Source organism: Salvelinus fontinalis, chromosome 18 (assembly GCF_029448725.1).
Source record: "Salvelinus fontinalis isolate EN_2023a chromosome 18, ASM2944872v1, whole genome shotgun sequence".
In the NCBI taxonomy this organism is placed as follows: Eukaryota; Metazoa; Chordata; class Actinopteri; order Salmoniformes; family Salmonidae; genus Salvelinus; species Salvelinus fontinalis.
Genome location: NC_074682.1, coordinates 7610183 through 7629627, shown reverse-complemented (window position 1 = coordinate 7629627; position 19445 = coordinate 7610183). Strand labels below are relative to the sequence as shown.

The following is a 19445-nucleotide window of genomic DNA, read 5'->3' as shown; positions in this document are numbered from 1 at the left end:
CATAGGAGCCTGGTCCAGTCAGTGTGCTTACTCCGCAAAATACCGCTGGCAGATCTTTTTATAAATAATACTGATAAAACATGGGCTTAAAAAAAGTTCAGTTATTAATTTAACATAAAAATCTAAAGAAGAAAGTGCCCCATATTGGCATTGGTTCTAAGGCACAGGTGTCAAAGTCATTCCACAGAGGACCGAGTGGCAGCGGGTTTTTACTCCTCCTTCGTACTTGATTGATGAACTAAGATCACTAATTGGTAATGAACTCCCCACACCTCTTGTCTAAATTCAAAGGAAAAAACAAAAACCTGGTTAAATAATGGACAGAACACGTTGGGTTATTTTTGACCCAGCCAGGTGGGTTGCGTGAATAACACAACAAATTGGGTTGTTGGGATTACCCAAACATGGGCTAATTTAACCATCAGGTGGGTATTTTTTAATCTAATGCCAGGTTGATTTAGCACCTGGGTCTTTTTTTAATATAATCCTTAGGTTCTTTTCGAGAGGTCTGGCTTATTAGGGGCATGTCTTTCAGCTAGATCTTATTGGCCACCCATGAGCACAAATGCCATTGTTGTTCATGATATTACGTTTGTATACTGCAAATGCAACTGAAATAGCATTATGATTATTTATTATAATAAGGTATACCACCTTACTGCATCCCAACAATGAGATTTACATTGGCTTTTATGGAACTAATAAACTTCTGTAAGTGTTATTGAAGATACAAAAATGTAAATGTTCAACCTTAACATGTGATAACAACAGAACAGATGAACAGGAATGGCATTTACTCTCGTGGGTAGCTAAAAACAACTGTCTGAAAGCCGTGCCCCTGCTACACTATGCAGTGTTCTGATCTCAATAACCCAGCAGTTTTCAAAGAAACAACCCAACTAAGTGACCCAACTCCTGCAAACCAGCAATTGGGTAAACCGAACAAGCTAACATTTTTTTGTGCACTTCCCTGAGAAGAGGGAAAAAGAAGCACACAGTGCTTTGTCATTGTTCCATAGTCATTACTGCAGTGTCTGTGGAGACTGACAGTCGAAAGGCCACTGCATTCTGTCTGCAGTAGAGGTACAAATAAAAAATACAAAACATACAAATGTTTCTCAGATGCAGAACAATGACAGAAAGCTTCATTCGATCGCCGCCCAATGAAATGTCAAGCTAGTCTTTAGAGCATGAAAAGGGAGAGGTAGGCACGAGATGGGAGGAGGTGCTAGGAGGGGTTGGGACCAGGGGCTAGAGTGAGGTTGGAAACTTTGATTCCTCTGCCTTGGCTACTGAGTGAGCCAAAATGAGACATTTGATAAGTGGGAGATTCTAGAAAAATAATAACAGCAAGACATCAAAAGAGCCTACTTAGAACGTACTTATTGAAATGACAGAAGGATAAGCATCCTCACACTTGAGAAAAGAGGAGTTCTCTCTCCTACTGTGTGTGTTGGGATACAGTTGAAGTCGGATGTTTACATACACATAGGTTGGAGTCATTAAAACTCGTTTTTCAACCACTCCACAAATTTCTTGTTAACAAACTATCGTTTTGGCAAGTCGGTTAGGACATCTACGTTGTGCATGACACAAGTAATTTTTCCAACAATTGTTTACAGACAGATTATTTCACTTTATCACAATTCCGGTGGGTCAGAAGTTTGCATACACAAAGTTGAATGTGCCTTTAAACAGCTTGGAAAATTCCAGAAAGGTATGTCATGGCTTTAGAAGCTTCTGATAGGCTAACAGTTAGCCTAGTAGTTAGAATGTTGGACTAGTAACTTCACAAAATAGATGGCATCATGAGGTAGGAAAATTATGTGGATATATTGAAGCAACATCTCAAGACATCAGTAAGGAAGTTAAAACTTGGTCGCAAATGGGTCTTCCAAATGGACAATGACCCCAAGCATACTTCGAAAGTTGTGGCAAAATGGCTTAAGGACAACGAAGTCAAGGTATTGGAGTGGCCATCACAAAGCCCTGACCTCAATCCCATAGATAATTTGTGGGCAGAACTGAAAAAGCGTGTGCGAGCAAGGAGGCCTACAAACCTGACTCAGTTACACCAGCTCTGTCAGGAGGAATGGGCCAAAATTCACCCAACTTAATGTGGGAAGCTTGTGGAAGGCTACCTGAAACGTTTGACCCAAGTTAAACAATTTAAAGGCAATGCTACCAAATACTAATTGAGTGCATGTAAACTTCTGACCCACTGGGAATGTGATGAAAGAAATAAAAGCTGAAATAAATAATTCTCTCTACTATTATTCTGACATTTCACAATCTTAAAATAAAGTGGCAATCCTAACTGACCTAAGACAGGGAGTATTTATTAGGATAAAATGTCAGGAATTGTGAAAAACTGAGTTTAAATGTATTTGGCTAAGGTGTATGTAAACTTTCGACTTCAACTGTATATAGATAGTCCAGAGTGGAAGTCCACCGATATTCCTAGATAAGATTGTTGATGATTGTCGACTCGCCAGAGATATGGCCGCCACACTATGAGTAATTACATTGCCAAAATGCTTTGCTTGGGAGGCTGTTGTCGTTTGTACTTGATGCTGGATGCTTAAAACATTACATTGTTAAAAAGGAGTGACACATTAGACCCTGTATGAAAGCTCTACGGTTAAAACTCAGACTGGGTTATAATTACATTTCAACGGAGACCCCGAAAACCAAACACAAATTCAACAAACAGACAAAACGTTTTTTTTTGTGTGTGTGTTTTGGTTGTAAATACTTATCTGATGAGAAGAAGATAAATATTGTTTTTAGAAATTGCCCTCCAGTGTGCTATCCCCATCGCCCAGGTGGTTGGTTGTACGAGGCCATGTTAAGCATACTGACGTGTGCTGCTGATGATGCAACAGGATGAAGCTGCGTGTAACCCAGAAGCAACCCACTTGTGTGGCACAGCATCTACATCCAGATTGGTCTAGTTGTTAGTGTAGTTAGTGTCGTTTCCCTAGATGGTGTCTTCAAATAAGTCTAGCAAACACATGCAGTTGCTGTTTTGATCTATCTACATTTACATTTAAGTCATTTAGCAGACGCTCTTATCCAGAGCGACTTACAAATTGGAAAGTTAATACATATTCATCCTGGTCCCCCCGTGGGAATTGAACTCTGGTCCCCCCGTGGGAATTGAACCCACAACCCTGGCGTTGCAAGCGCCATGCTCTACCATGCTCTACCAACTGAGCCACACGGGACCACCCCTTAGGTGATAGATGTTTCTCACAAATACAGTACAATGGGGTATTTTGTAATAAACGTAAATCAACAGCCCCCATAAGTGTTTTTTTTTTGCCAAACATTTATTAAATATGTTTCACTAGGATGATGTATTTCAAGGGGCTGCCCCCCTTCAAGGGTTTTTCTGTGCTCTCCAGAGAGCGGCATTTTTGTCTCTCCATTTAATCGATTTGAAACTAATCTCTGTAACACCTAGAAAGATATTTCCGCTATGTGTTCAAGAGACCCTCTCTTGACATTTTGTTATTTGGAAGGAATCCGAAAACAAGGTTTTTACGTTAGGTTTTTAGTCTCTTCCTCGCCTCCTCTCCGTTTAGATATATGTCTCCAACCTCGGGGAAATATTTCACATCATGTAAATAATCTCACTATGAAATAATCATAGAAAAACACACCACAATCTGATGAAATGATTGCTTTACATAGTGCGTGCTTGTGTTTGTGCATGCATGTCTGGATGTCCTATTTGCGTGTGTGTACATACAGTACATACGAGCCTGTGGATGTGGGTGTGTGCACCAAGTAAGCGGCTGACCTGCAAAGTTAAGCATCCGGATGTGTTTGAGCAGCAGAGTGCCGTTGATGGGATCCATCCTAGAGCAAAGGCCCACCTTCCCTGGACAGAGCTCCCTGTGCATGTTGTGCAGCGCGTGGGCCATGGAATAGACTGCATCGATCACAAACTGCACCTTCCCCTCTTGTTCGTAGTTGGAGTTCTTCCCTATCCGCTCCTGATCTGTAGAGCAGAGAGAGAACCAAGTTAGGTATCTGAGAAATGCAATACGTTATAGCATTGGTTACCAACCCCAGTGTCATCTTTTGCTTCATAGAAAAGTGGATCCAAATCATATAAAGAGTATTACATGTGATAGTTCACATTAGGTTCAAAAAAATAAAAGGAGAAATAATACAGCAATGCAGTATCAGGTAAACAGAACTACATGTCTTTGAGCATTATGTCAAATTGCATTTTATGGGTGTATTGAATTTCTATTGTGTTGATCCTAACAGTGGGTGATTATTACACGCAGGTAGCGATTAGCCTCCATGCTGTGATGGTTTTTGGAGTTACAAATCAAGAAAGGAAATAACATCCTTTTGCTGGTACTCAATTTCTACATTGATAGCCTTGTCAAGCAAGTGTTAATTCAAGGCCACACTAGTGTGACTGCTACGAGGCAATCGTTGCACCCATATTCAATTTGGTCTTTAAAATGTGTATTTGCAATGCTCATCAATCTGGCACTAAATAATTGCAGATTGTTATTCCATCAGCTGCGGTACCATATCAAAAATAAGAGTCCACTTTAAAAACTTCTTCAGGATCCGTGTACCGTCCTTGAGACGGTTGAGCTAACGTAGGCTAATGTGATTAGCATGAGGTTGTAAGAAACAAAAAAAATCCCAGCACATAGACATATCTGACATGGGCAGAAAGCTTACATTCTTGTTAATCTAACTGCACTGTCCAATTTACAGTAGCTATAACAGTGAAAGAATATCATGCTATTGTTTGAGGAGAGTACACAATTGAAAAATGTATGAATAGGCACATTTGGGCAGTCTTGATACAACATTTTGAACAGATATGCAATAGTTCATTGGATCAATCTAAAAAACGTTGCACCTACAGTGCTGCAATCTAGTGGCCAAAGTCTAAATTCTGCCTGGGCTAGATAAATTCATTATGGCCTTTCTCTTGCATTTCAAAGATGGTACAAAACGTTTTTTTTTTGTATTATCTTTTACCAGATCTAATGTGTTATATTCTCCTACATTCCTTTCACATTTCCAAAAACTTCAAAGTGTTTCCTTTCAAATTGTATCAAGAATATGCATATCCTTGCTTCAGGTCCTGAGCTAAAGGTAGTTAGATTTGAGTATGTCATTTTAGGCAAACATTTAAAAAAAGGGGTGGATCCTTAATTAAAGGGTGAAGTGGGTCCTTTGTTTGGGGGGAAAAGTCTTACAATTATCTACTTTTTTATTTTACCAGGCAAGTCAGTTAAAAACTTCTTAAGGCTAGGGGGCAGTATTAGGAAGTTTGGATGACTGAGGTGCCCAAAGTAAACTGCCTGTTACTCAGGCCCAGAAGCTAGGATATGCATATGTCTGTGAGTATAACAGAACTGATTTGGGAGGCGAAACTCCGAGGACAATCCATCCATGAAATCATTTTTTTGAGATCATTGGATTCTCCAATGCTTTTCTATGGGAAACCTGAATTATTAGGACCCAGATTGCAGTTCCTATGGCTTCCACTAGATGTCAACAGTCTTTAGAAATTGTTCAATGTTAAGTCGTAATCTTTCTAAGTGTCACTCAGGTGGACTCTAGTCTTTTGGTGTGCGTGAATGAGAGCGCGCTCCTTGTTGTTTTTCTCCGGTATTGGAAACAGTTTATTCCGTCTTAAATTTGATAGATTATTTACATTTTAGGGTACCTGAGGTTGGATTAGAAACGTTGTTTGAAATGTTTGGACCAAGTTTACAGGAAACTTATTAGATCCTTTGTAGGCATGTTGTGAGAGTTGGAACCGGTGTATTTCTGAATCAAATGCAACAAATAAACAGACATTTTTGGTATATGAAGAAGGACTTTATCGAACAGAACAACCATTCATTGTGTAACTGAGACCTTTGGGATTGCAAAAAGATGAAGATCTTCAAAGGTAAGCAATTTATTTTATCGCTATTTCTGACTTTTGGTGATGCATCTGTTTGGTTGGAAAATGTTTTACATGCTTTTGTATGCGGGGCGCTGTCCTCAGATAGTCGCATGGTATGCTGCTGTCATAAGCCTTTTTGAAATCTGACAACGAGGCTGGATTAACAAGAAGTTTATCTTTTAAATGATGTAAGACACTTGTATCGTCATGAATGTTTAATATTACGAATGTAGTATTTTTGAATTTCGCGCTCTGCAATTTACCGGATGTTGTCAAATCGATCCCGTTAACGGGATTCTAGCCGTAGGGGTTCCCTAAGAGCTTTTTAAGAACAAATTCTAAGGCACTGATATGCATTGCCTTAGACCGCTGCGCCACTCGGGAGCCTGATACTGAAGACTGTCATTGGTTTTGTGAGCTGTGTGACCTATGTTTACTCAGGTATGAAGAGGGCTGATGAGAAGGATAGACAGACAGACAGACAGACAGGTGGTCATGTTTGGAAGTTACTCTATGCCTATGGCTGTTTCCCAAATGACACCCTATTCCCTATACAGTGCATTACATTTTACCAGAGCCCTATGGGCCCTGGTTAAATGTAGAGCACTACATAATGATTAGGGTGCTATTTGGGACACATCCTATGTCTATTTAATCACCATCAACTGGACACTGTATACTCTCACAATGCCAGGTCCACAGTCACACTACCAGTTCCTTGTCAATCTGAAATGTTAGGAACTCAGTGTGTAAAGTAAGTCAGCAAAGTACAGTACGCAACTAAGCCAGTTCTGTTTGACCCACTTAAAAAGAGTAAGACCTTTTAATGGAAGTCGTGGCAGAGGGCCAGAAGGCATCGAGCAAAATGCATTACTCTCCATTAGTTTAGCGTATAGGCCTTCATGCACTGACTGCCTCTCACAATTGGCTAGAAGATAAATGTTTAGTTAGACCACTGCAGAGGAGCCAATCAATTCCAATATGAGGAGTGTAAGGTCTTCTTCTCAGAGAAATCACATTAGTAAACTAAACATTTTTTTACTAAAACGTTCTGTTTGTCGATGTCCAGTGACGTTTATGTTGGTTGATGTCATATATGTGAATCATAAATAAGTTGTCAAATATACAACATATAAGTCTTATTTCTCATAAGCGAAGTTTAAGTAATATGCTGTATAAGAAACAAGTAATGCTTTGCATAAGCGACATATAATGTACTTAAATGCTGCATAAGGGACGTTTGTTCTACAGCGCCTTGCAAAAGTATTCACCGCCGTTGGCGTTTTTCCTATTCTGTTGCATTAGAACATGTCATTTAAATATACTTTTATTTGGATATCATGTAATGGACATACACAAAATAGTCCAAATTGGGGAAGTCAAATGAAAGAAATTACTTGTTTAAAAAATATATTATTTTTTTTACGGAAAAGTGGTGCGTGCATATGTATTCACACCCTTTGCTATGAAGCCCCTAAATAAGATCTGGTGCAACCAATTACCTTCAGAAGTCGCATAATTAGTTAAATAAAGTCCACCTGTGTGCAATCTAAGTGTCACATGATCTCAGTATATATACACATGTTCTGAAAGGCCCCATAGTCTGAAACACCACTAAGCAAGGGGCACCACCAAGCAAGCAGCACCATGAAGACCAAGGAGCTCTCCAAACAGATCAGGGACAAAGTTGTAAAGAAGTACAGATCAAGGTTGGGATATAAAAAAATATCAGAAACTTTGAACATCCCACGGAGCACCATTAAATCCATTATTAAAATGTTTTAAGAATATGGCACCACAACAAACCTGCCAAGAGAGGGCCGCACACAAACTCATGGACCAGGCAAGGAGGGCATTAATCAGAGAGGCAACAAAGAGACCAAAGATAACCCTGAAGGAGTTGCAAAGCTCCACAGCAGAGATTAGAGTATATGTCCATAGGACCACTTTAAGCTGTACACTCCAGAGCTGGGCTTTATAGAAGAGTGGCCAGAAAAATACATTGTTTAACGAAAAAAATAAGCAAACACATTTAGTGTTCGCCAAAAGGCATGTGGGTCGACTCCCCAAACATATGGAAGAAGGTACTCTGGTCAGATTAGACTAAAATTTAGCTTTTTGGCCATCAAGGAAAACGCTATGTCTGGCGCAAACCCAACACCTCATCACCCCAACAACACCTCTCTTCACCCCAACAACACCTCGCTTCACCCCAACAACACCATCCCAACAGTGAAGCATGGTGGGGAAGCATCATACTGCAGAGATGTTTTTCATCGGCAGGGATGGTCAGAATTGAAGGAATGATGGATGGCGCTAAATATAGGGAAATTCTTGAGGGAAACCTGTTTCAGTCTTCCAGAGATTTGAGACTGGGACGGAGGTTCACCTTCCAGCAGGACAATGACCCTATGCATACTAATAAAAGCAACACGAGTGGTTTAAGCATTTAAATGTCTTAGAATGGCCTTGTCAATGACCAGACCTCAATCCAATTGAGAATCTGTAGTATGACTTAAAGATTGCTGTACACCAGCGGAACTCATCCAACTTGAAGGAGCTGGAGCAACTTTGCCTTGAAGAATGGGCAAAAATCCCAGTGGATAGATGTGCCAAGCTTATAGAGACACACCCCAAGATACTTGCAGCTGTAATTGCTGAAAAAGGTGGCTCTACAAAGTTTTGACTTTGGGGGGTGAATAGTTATGCACGCTCAAGTTCAGTTTTGTCTTGTTTGTTTCACAATAAAAACATATTTTGCATCTTCAAAGTGGTACGCATGTGTAAATTAAATGATACAAACCAAGAAATCAATTTTAATTCCAGGTTGTAAGTCAACAAAATTGGAAAAATGCCAAGGGGGTGAATACTTTCGCACGCCACTGTATGTTGAAATACTGTAGCTACTCTGATTCCCACCCCATTCTGACTGCACTACATTCACAACCAGCGCTAGAACGGTATAATCACCTTCAGCAAGGGAAACAATTACTTTTTGGAAGTATACAGACAAGCAGTGAATGAGGACAGCCAGTCTAGCAAGGGGAGTAATCAACTATTGGACTTCTAATACGTGTTTAAATAATCATGGAGCAGTTTTATTTTTTCACATTATTTGCTGTCAGGAATTAGGGGGCCTGGGTTGAGAGAAGACATGCCATTCCAAACTCGTCCTGGTCTTCTACCTCAGGAGCTGTTGGTCTGAAAGCAGTTTTGCTCACAACTCTACTGTATGTGACGGAGAGATAAAGAATGCATGAGTGTTCAATTTAAAATGAACAATAGAGTAATTATCAGGGATGTACTAATGAGCTAGCTGAATATATTCATGCACCTGCCAAATGGAATTGAATTAAGTATTGTGAGTTTAAAAGTGCATGGCTGGGGGGGGGGTCCATAGTGATGTAAGTTGGGGAGGAGAATGTGTTGAATGTACTGTACTTGGATTCCTAGAAGGCCAGCATCCCGGAGTCGCCTCTTCACTGTTGATGTTGAGACTAGTGTTTTGAAGGTATTATTTCATGAAGATGCCAGTTGAGGACTTGTGAGGCGTACATACTCTAATGCACTTCTTGCTCAGTTGTGCTCCGGGGCTTCCCACTCCTCTTTCTATTCTGGTTAGAGCCAGTTTGCGCTGTTCTGTGAAGGGAGTAGTACACAGCGTTGTACCAGATCTTCAGTTTCTTGGCAATTTCTCGCATGGAATAGCCTTCATTGCTCAGAACAAGAATAGACTGACGAGTTTCATAAGAAAGTTCTTTGTTTCTCACCATTTTGAGCCTGTAATCGAACCCACACATGCTGATGCGCCAGATACTCAACTAGTCTAAAGGCCAGTTTTATTGCTTATTTAATCAGAACAACAGTTTTCAGCTGTGCTAACATAATTGCAAAAGTTTTTTTTAATGATCAATTAGCCCTTTAAACTGCTAAACTTGGATTAGCTAACACAACGTGCCATTGGAACACAGTAGTGATGGCTGCTGATAATGGGCCTCTGTAGATATTCCATAAATAAAACTGCTGTTTCCAGCTACAACATTAACAATGTCTACACTGTATTTCTGATCAATTTTGTGTTATTTTAATGGACAGAAAGCTTTTCTTTCAAAAACAAGGACATTTCTAAGTGACCCCAAACTTTGAACGGTAGTGTATCTCTGCTACAGCCAAAACTAAAGGCAATTTAACATCTCTGATTAGCCCATGCAACTTTGAAATCCATGAATTAAAAAGACAGGTTACGACTGTGGTAATTGAGTGCCACAGGCACCCATATTGGACAGACAAAATTTGTCACGGTTTGGCTGACACGGTTGGGCTGTAGGGCAGCCCGGGAGCGAGAGAGGGAGTGATATATCTCTGAGGCTGAGGCATGGCGGCCCACACACACAAACTTGGTATTGCCTCTCTCTTTCCCAGCAAGGCCTCTCATCTCATTGGGAGTCAGAGCACGCCCACGCACACCCGAGGCTGGCTCTCTGGCTTCAGAGAAATCCATTCAGATTAGGAGTAGCAGCACAGTGAGGGTGTCTCCCTTTACCAGGGTGCCACAGAAGGGAGTTTGTAACAGAGTGGGTTGGCTCTAACGCTGTTAAATTCGGCATGTTTGGGTTTGGCCACAGACCATGTTTCCCTTCATCGTCCAGAGAACTTGGACTTCACCCATAGCCAGTCTTCATCCATTCCTTCACATGAGAACATCTCCTTATGTGTGCCTTAGGGAATATATAGCATGTTTTGGTTGATGCCCATCGTGGAACATTCCCAATTCATATGTCCTGACTTTTCCAACTCAAAACTCGCCAAGCTGAAACAGGATGATCAAAACATTTTAACAAACTGTCCATTAGACACACATGAGATCATTCTTGCCCTCCTATGATAGTCACAGTTTGGTACATTAAATCCATAACTCTTTTCATTATGGAAATATGACATGCACATGGAGAAAAGATTCAGCCATTGTGTCTGTGTTGCTCTGCTGCATGCTGTTCTCCCCTGTAGAAACTAGCTGGAAGCATCAAACCCCAGGAGAGGGAGCTGGGCCCCCATTCTACCTTCCTGCTCATCTCCACCTTAATCAATATCAGCTGTGTGTCTCAGTCATTCACAGATACAAGACGAGTCTCGCTCTGTCTCCAACTCACTCGCACACTCGCTCTCTCTTTGATCACTGTGAACACACAGAGCCCTCTCAGGACATTGATTATTCCTCACCCATACCTCATGTGGTCTGCTTGAAGGGAGGTACAAAGCCTTCGCCAGCACCACTAGGGGCCCCTGGAGAATTGCATGTGGCCCTGAAACGTGCTCCCTGAGTGGCATCCTTCCCTTAGACAAAAGGGAAAGTGGATTGCAAAGCCAAAGAACTGTCTGCTACGTCAACAAACTTCCACACAGCCTTAGAAAAACAACACTGCACCATATTTTCAGCAAACAGAGCTGCGACCTTGTATTCAACTCACACTGTCAGTCAAATGAATACTGCACAGCCTCTTCACATGTCAAAGCCCTTCATCAGAGCTTCATCTTTGTCTGAACAGCATTCTCCTTTGCACATTTAGCCATTTTAGCATCCCCCTCCCCAAGCAATAGGTACAAAGATCATTCTATCGTTTACATTCTAGTCATTTAGCAGACAATTTTTACTAGGTGAGACAACCACATATCACAGTCGTAGTAAGTAAATGTTTTCTCCAATAAAGAAGTTATCAGCAAAGTAGGTGGTAGTAGGAAAACACAAGTGCAATTTATTAATTAAATTTTTTGTGGGGGGGGGGCGTAAGGTTTAATTAAGAAGTTTTCGGGAAGATGGGCAGGGGGAATCTGGTTCCATCACTGGGGTGCCAGGAGAGAGAAGAGCTTTGACTAGGCTGAGCAGGAACTGGCCTTCAGTAGGGGTGGGACGGCCAAGTGTCCGGATGCGGCAGAACGGAGTGCTTGGGTTGGGATATATGGCTCTAGCATATATATACACTGCTCAAAAAAATAAAGGGAACACTTAAACAACACAATGTAACTCCAAATCAATCACACTTCTGTGAAATCAAACTGTCCACTTAGGAAGCAACACTGATTGACAATAAATTTCACATGCTGTTGTGCAAATGGAATAGACAAAAGGTGGAAATTATAGGCAATTAGCAAGACACCCCCCAAAACAGGAGTGATTCTGCAGGTGGTGACTACAGACCACTTCTCGTTCCTATGCTTCCTGGCTGATGTTTTGGTCACTTTTGAATGCTGGCGGTGCTCTCACTCTAGTGGTAGCATGAGACGGAGTCTACAACCCACACAAGTGGCTCAGGTAGTGCAGTTCATCAATGCGAACTGTGACAAAAAGGTTTGCTGTGTCTGTCAGCGTAGTGTCCAGAGCATGCAGGCGCTACCAGGAGACAGGCCAGTACATCAGGAGACGTGGAGGAGGCCGTAGGAGGGCAACAACCCAGCAGCAGGACCGGTACCTCCGCCTTAGTGCAAGGAGGTGCACTGCCAGAGCCCTGCAAAATGACCTCCAGTAGGCCACAAATGTGCATGTGTCAGCATATGGTCTCACAAGGGGTCTGAGGATCTCATCTCGGTACCTAATGGCAGTCAGGCTACCTCTGGCGAGCACATGGATGGCTGTGCGGCCCCACAAAGAAATGCCACCCCACACCATGACTGACCCATCGCCAAACCGGTCATGCTGGAGGATGTTGCAGGCAGCAGAACGTTCTCCACGGCGTGTCCAGACTGTCACATGTGCTCATGTGCTCAGTGTGAACCTGCTTTCATCTGTGAAGAGCACAGGGCGCCAGTGGCGAATTTGCCAATCTTGGTGTTCTCTGGCAAATGCCAAACGTCCTGCACGGTGTTGGGCTGTAAGCACAACCCCCACCTGTGGACGTCGGGCCCTCATACCACCCTCATGGAGTCTGTTTCTGACCGTTTGAGCAGACACATGCACATTTGTGGCCTGCTGGAGATCATTTTGCAGCGCGCTGGCAGTGCACCCCCTTGCACTAAGGCGGAGGTACCGGTCCTGCTGCTGGGTTGTTGCCCTCCTACGGCCTCCTCCACGTCTCCTGATGTACTGGCCTGTCTCCTGGTATCGCCTGCATGCTCTGGACACTACGCTGACAGACACAGCAAACCTTTTTGCCACAGTTTGCATTGATGTGCCATCCTGGATGAACTGCACTACCTGAGCCACTTGTGTGGGTTGTAGACTCCGTCTCATGCTACCACTAGAGTGAAAGCACCGCCAGCATTCAAAAGTGACCAAAACATCAGCCAGGAAGCATAGGAACTGAGAAGTGGTCTGTGGTCACCACCTGCAGAACCACTCCTTTATTGGGGTGTCTTGCTAATTGCCTATAATTTCCACCTTTTGTCTATTCCATTTGCACAACAGCATGTGAAATGTATTGTCAATCAGTGTTGCTTCCTAAGTGGACAGTTTGATTTCACAGAAGTGTGATTGACTTGGAGTTACATTGTGTTGTTTAAGTGTTCCCTTTATTTTTTTGAGCAGTGTATATATATATATGTCTTAATTTAATTAGGCAAATCAGTTAAGAAAAACATATTATTTACGATGACGGCCTAGGAACAGCGGGTTAACTGCCTTGTTCAGGGGCAGGACAACAGATTTTTACCTTGTCAGCTTGGGGATTCAACCCAGCAACCTTTCAGTTACTGGCCAGACGCTCTAACCCCTAGGCTACGCTGACGCCCCAAGCATAGCCTAAACGTAGGGAGGGGCAGTTCGCCTTGCTGGCTCGTAGGCAAGCACCATGGTCTTGTAGTGGATGCGAGCTTAATCTGGAAGCCAGTGGAGTGTGCGGAGGATCAGGATGACATGGGAGAACTTGGGAAGGTTGAACACCAGGTGGGATGAAGCATTCTGGATAAGTTGCAGGGGTTTGACAGCACAAGCGCGGAACCCAGCCAACAGATAGTTGAAGTACTGTAGTCCAGATGGGAGATGACAAATGCCTGGATTAGGACCTGCACCGATTCCTGTGTGAGGAGAGGTTGTACTCTACAGGTGTTAAAGAGCATGAACCTGCAGGAGCGAGTCACTGCCTTGATGTTTGCAGAGAATGACAGGATGTTGTCCAGGGTCACGCAAAGTTTATTTGCACTCTGGGAGGAGGACACAGTTGAGTTGTTGACCGGGATGGAGAGGTCTTGGAGCAGGCAGCCCTTTCCTGAGAGGAAGAGCAGCTACGTCTTGTCAAAGTGGAGCTTAAGGTGGTGGGCCGACAACCGAGATGAGATGTCTGCCAGGCACGCAGAGATGTGTGTTGCCACCTGGGTGTTAGAAGGGAAAAATGTAAAAAGTAGCTGAGTGTAATCCGCATAGCAATGATAAGAGAGTCAAGAGGAGACGGTCTAGAACCGAGTCCTGGGGGCAGTGGCGACCCGTCAATCAGGGCAGGTGGGACTCTTGAGTCCCACATTTCTAGCAACAATTTTTTTGATATATATAAATTAACAAATGTGGGCTTGCCTGTTTTGAATGTTATTTTTTTGCATTAATACGTGTCACATATTAGTTTGCAAACACTGTAAAAACATATATACATTTGAAGTCGGAAGTCTACATTAGGTTGGAGTCATTAAAACTCGTTTTTTAACCACTCCACAAATTTCTTGTTAACAAACTACAGTTTTGGCAAGTCGGTTAGGACATCTACTTTGTGCATGACACAAGTCATTTTTCCAACAATTGTTTACAGACAGATTATTTCACTTATAATTGTATCACACTGCATCACAATTCCAGTGGGTCAGAAGTTTACATACACTTGTCACGATCGTGTGGAGGATTGACGGACCAAAACGCAGCTTTAGGAAAATAAGCCATCTCCTTTTTATTAATGAAGAAGGCAAACGAAACAAAAACACTTAAACACTAAACAAAACAAGAAAACGATCGTGAAGCTAAACAACGATGTGCACACACTGGCTACAAACGTATCACATAGACAACTACTCACAACAAATGAAAGCCTATGGCTACCCTAAATAAGGCTCCCAATCAGAGACAACCGAAATCAGCTGTCTCTAATTGGGAACTCATTCAGGTAACCATAGACTCTCCTAGACAACTAAACATACATAGACAACGCTAGACACATGTACTCAACACAAACCCATATACTACACCCAACAACCCCTTTACCATAGAATCACCCAAAACCAACAAAACACAAACATTCCCCATGTCACACCCTGACCTAACTAAAATAATAAAGAATACTAAGGCTAGGGCGTGACATAACCCCCCCCTTAAGGTGAGAACTCCGGACGCACCATTACACAGTCTAGGGGAGGGTCTGGGTGGGCTTCCATCCACGGTGGCGGCTCCGGCTCTAGTCGTGGTCCCCACGTCACCACAGTCCCTAACCGCCTCCTTAGCTTCCTCCAAATGACCCCCCTCCACATTAACCCCACTGCATTAAGGGGCAGTTCCAGACTAAGGGGCAGCTCCGGACTAAGGGGCAGTACCAGGGTAAGGGGCAGTACCAGGGTCAGGGGCAGCTCCGAACTAAGGGGCAGCACCAGGGTAAGGGACAGCACCAGGATAAGGGGCAGCACCAGGATAAGGGGCAGCTCCGGACTGAGGAATGGCAGCTCCGGACTGAGGGACTGCAGCTCCGGACTGAGGGACGGCCCATGGCTGGCTGACGGATCTGGCTGCTCATGGCTAGCTGACGGATCTGGCTGCTCATGGCTAGCTGACGGATCTGGTTGCTCATGGCTAGCTGACGGATCTGGCTGCTCATGGCTAGCTGACGGATCTGGCTGCTCATGGCTAGCTGACGGATCTGGCTGCTCATGGCTAGCTGACGGATCTGGCTGCTCATGGCTAGCTGACGGATCTGGCTGCTCATGGCTAGCTGACGGATCTGGCTGCTCATGGCTGGCTGACGGATCTGGCTGCTCATGGCTGGCTGACGGATCTGGCTGCTCATGGCTGGCTGACGGATCTGGCTGCTCATGGCTAGCTGACGGATCTGGCTGCTCATGGCTAGCTGACTGATCTGGCTGCTCATGGCTGGCTGGCGGCTCTGGCAGATCCTGTCTGATTGGCGGCTCTGGCAGATCCTGTCTGGTTGGCGGCTCTGGCAGATCCTGTCTGGTTGGCGGCTCTGGCAGATCCTGTCTGGTTGGCGGCTCTGGCAGATCCTGTCTGACGGACGGCTCTAGCGGCTCCTGTCTGGCTGGCGGCTCTAGCGGCTCCTGTCTGGCTGGCGGCTCTAGCGGCTCCTGTCTGGAGGGCGGCTCAGTAGGCTCATGGCAGACGGGCGGCTTTGCAGGCTCATGGCAGACGGGCGGCTTTGCAGGCTCATTGCAGACGGATGGCTCAGATGGCGCTGGGGAGACGGATGGCTCAGATGGCGCTGGGGAGACGGATGGCTCAGATGGCGCTGGGGAGACGGATGGCTCAGATGGCGCTGGGGAGACGGGCAGTTCAGGCATCGCTGTGCAGACGGCAGACTCCTGCCGGCTGAGGCGCACTGTAGGCCTGGTGCGTGGTGCCGGGACTGGTGGCACCGGGCTGGGGACACGCATCTCAGGGCTAGTGCGGGGAGCAGCAACAGGACGCACAGGACTGGGGACACACAGGAGGCTTGGTGCGTGGTTTAGGCACTGGTGGTAAAGGGCTGGAGACACGCACCATATAGCTAGTGCGTGGAGGAGGCACTGGTGGTACTGGGTTGGGGCGGGGAGGTGGCGCCGGAAATACCGGACCGTGCAGGCGTACTGGCTCCCTTGAGCGCCGAGCCTGCCCAACCTTACCTGGTTGTATGCTCCCCGTCGCCTGACCAGTGCGGGGAGGTGGAATAACCTGCACCGGCCTATGTAGGCGAACCGGGGACACCATGCGTAAGGCTGGTGCCATGTACGCCGGCCCGAGGAGACGCACTGGTGACCAGATGCGTTGGGCCGGCTTCATGACATACGGCTCAACGCTCAGTCTAGCCCGGCCGATACGTGGAGCTGAAATGTACCGAACCGGGCTATGCACGCGTACAGGAGACACCGTGCGCTCTACTGCGTAACACGGTGTCTGCCCGTACTCTCGCTCTCCACGGTAAGTACAGGGAGTAGGCGCAGGTTTCCTACCTGACTTCGCCACACTCCCTTTAAGGCCCCCCCCAAGAAATTTTTGGGTTGTACTCACGGGCTTCCAGCCTTGTCTCCGTGCTGCCTCCTCATATCGCCTCCTCTCGGCTTTAGCTGCCTCCAGCTCTTCACGAGGAAGGCGATATTCTCCCGGTTGTGCCCACGGCCCCTTACCATCCAGTATCTCCTCCCATGTCCACGAATCCTGTGTAGGTGGGTCCTGTTGCCGCTTTCCATGCCGCTTGGTCCTGTATTGGTGAGTAGTTCTGTCACGATCGTGTGGAGGATTGACGGACCAAAACGCAGCTTTAGGAAAATAAGCCATCTCCTTTTTATTAATGAAGAAGGCAAACGAAACAAAAACACTTAAACACTAAACAAAACAAGAAAACGATCGTGAAGCTAAACAACGATGTGCACACACTGGCTACAAACGTATCACATAGACAACTACTCACAACAAATGAAAGCCTATGGCTACCCTAAATAAGGCTCCCAATCAGAGACAACCGAAATCAGCTGTCTCTAATTGGGAACTCATTCAGGTAACCATAGACTCTCCTAGACAACTAAACATACATAGACAACGCTAGACACATGAACTCAACACAAACCCATATACTACACCCAACAACCCCTTTACCATAGAATCACCCAAAACCAACAAAACACAAACATTCCCTATGTCACACCCTGACCTAACTAAAATAATAAAGAAAACAAAGAATACTAAGGCCAGGGCGTGACAACACTAAGTTGACTGAGCCTTTAAACAGCTTGGAAAATTCCTGAAAATGATGTCATGGCTTTAGAATCTTCTGATAGGCTAATTGACATAATTTGAGTCAATTGGAGGTATACACCTGTGGATGTATTTCAAGGCCTACCTTCAAACTCAATGCCTCTTTGCTTGACATCATGGGAAAATTAAAAGAAATCAGCCAAGAACTCAAAAATAAATATGTAGACGTCCACAAGTCTGGTTCATCCTTGGGAGCAATTTCCAAATGCCTGAAGGTACCATGTTCATCTGTACAAACAATAGTATGCAAGTATAAATACCATTGGACAACGCAGCCGTCATACCGCTCAGGAAGGATACGCGTTCTGTCTCCTAGAGATGAACCTACATTGGTGCGAAAAGTGCAAATCAATCCCAGAACAACAGCAAAGAACCTTGTGAAGATGCTGGAGGAAACACGTACCAAGGTATCTATATCCACAGTAAAACACAGTATCAACTTAACCTGAAATGCCACTCAGCAAGGAAGAAGCCACTGCTCAAACGACCATAAAAAGCCAGACTACGGTTTGCAACTGCACATAGGGAACAAAGATCATACTTTTTTGAGAAATGTCCTCTGGTCTGATGAAACAAAAATAGAAATGTTTATCCATAATGATCATTGTTATGTTTGGAGGAAAAAGGGGAGGCTTGCAAGCCGAAGAACACCATCCCAACTGTGAGCACGGGGTTGCAGCATCATGTTGGGATGCTTTGCTGCAGGAGGGACTGCTGCACTTCACAAAATAGATGGCATCATGAGGTAGGAATATTATGTGGACATATAGAAGCAACATCAAGACATCAGTCAGGAAGTTAAAGCTTGGTCTTAAGTGGGTCTTCCTAAAGGACAATGACCCCAAGCATACTTCCAAAGCTGTGGCAAAATGGCTTAAGGACAACAAAGTCAAGGTATTGGAGTGGCCATCACAAATCCCTAACCTTAATCTCATAGAACATTTTTGGGCAGAACTGAAAAAGCGTGTGCGAGCAAGGAGGCCTACAACCCTGACTCAGTTACACCAGCTCGGTCAATAGGAATGGGCCAAAATTCACCCAATTTGCCCCTCTTCAAAGGGGGAGACACTCTAGACCCAAACTGTTATAGACCTACATCCATCCTGCCCTGCCTTTCTAAAATCTTCGAAAGACAAGTTAACAAACAGATCACCGACCATTTCGAATCCCACCGTACATTCTCCACTATGCAATCTGGTTTCCGAGCTGGTCAATGGGTGCACCTCAGCCACGCTCAAGGTCCTAAACGATAACATAACCGCCATTGATAAAAGACAGTACTATGCAGCCATCTTCATCGACCTGGCCAAGTCTTTTGACTCTGTTAATCACCGCATTCTTATCGGCAGACTCAATAGCCTTGGCTTCTCAAATGATTATCTCACCTGGTTCACCAACTACTTCTCAGATAGAGTTCAGTTTGTCAAATCGGAGGGCCTGTTGTCCGGAATCCACAGGGTTCAATTCTCAGGCAGACTGAATTCTGACCCTTTACTCAGTACTTTGTTGATGCACCTTAGGCAGCGATTACAGCATCAAGTCTTCTGGGTATGCCACTACAAGCTTGGCAGATCCTCTCAA

General features: G+C 44.5%; 1 protein-coding gene across 3 annotated transcripts in view; it reads right to left on the bottom strand.

Annotated features, from left to right (window-relative positions):
* Window positions 1-19445, bottom strand: part of LOC129814883 (metabotropic glutamate receptor 4-like) — a 330969-nt gene that overhangs the window by 45272 nt on the left and 266252 nt on the right. For all 3 annotated transcript variants that reach the window (XM_055868006.1, XM_055868004.1, XM_055868005.1), the window contains exon 7: window positions 3806-4006. In XM_055868006.1, coding sequence (XP_055723981.1) covers window positions 3806-4006 — 201 coding nt within the window. The remainder of the gene's footprint in view (window positions 1-3805; window positions 4007-19445) is intronic.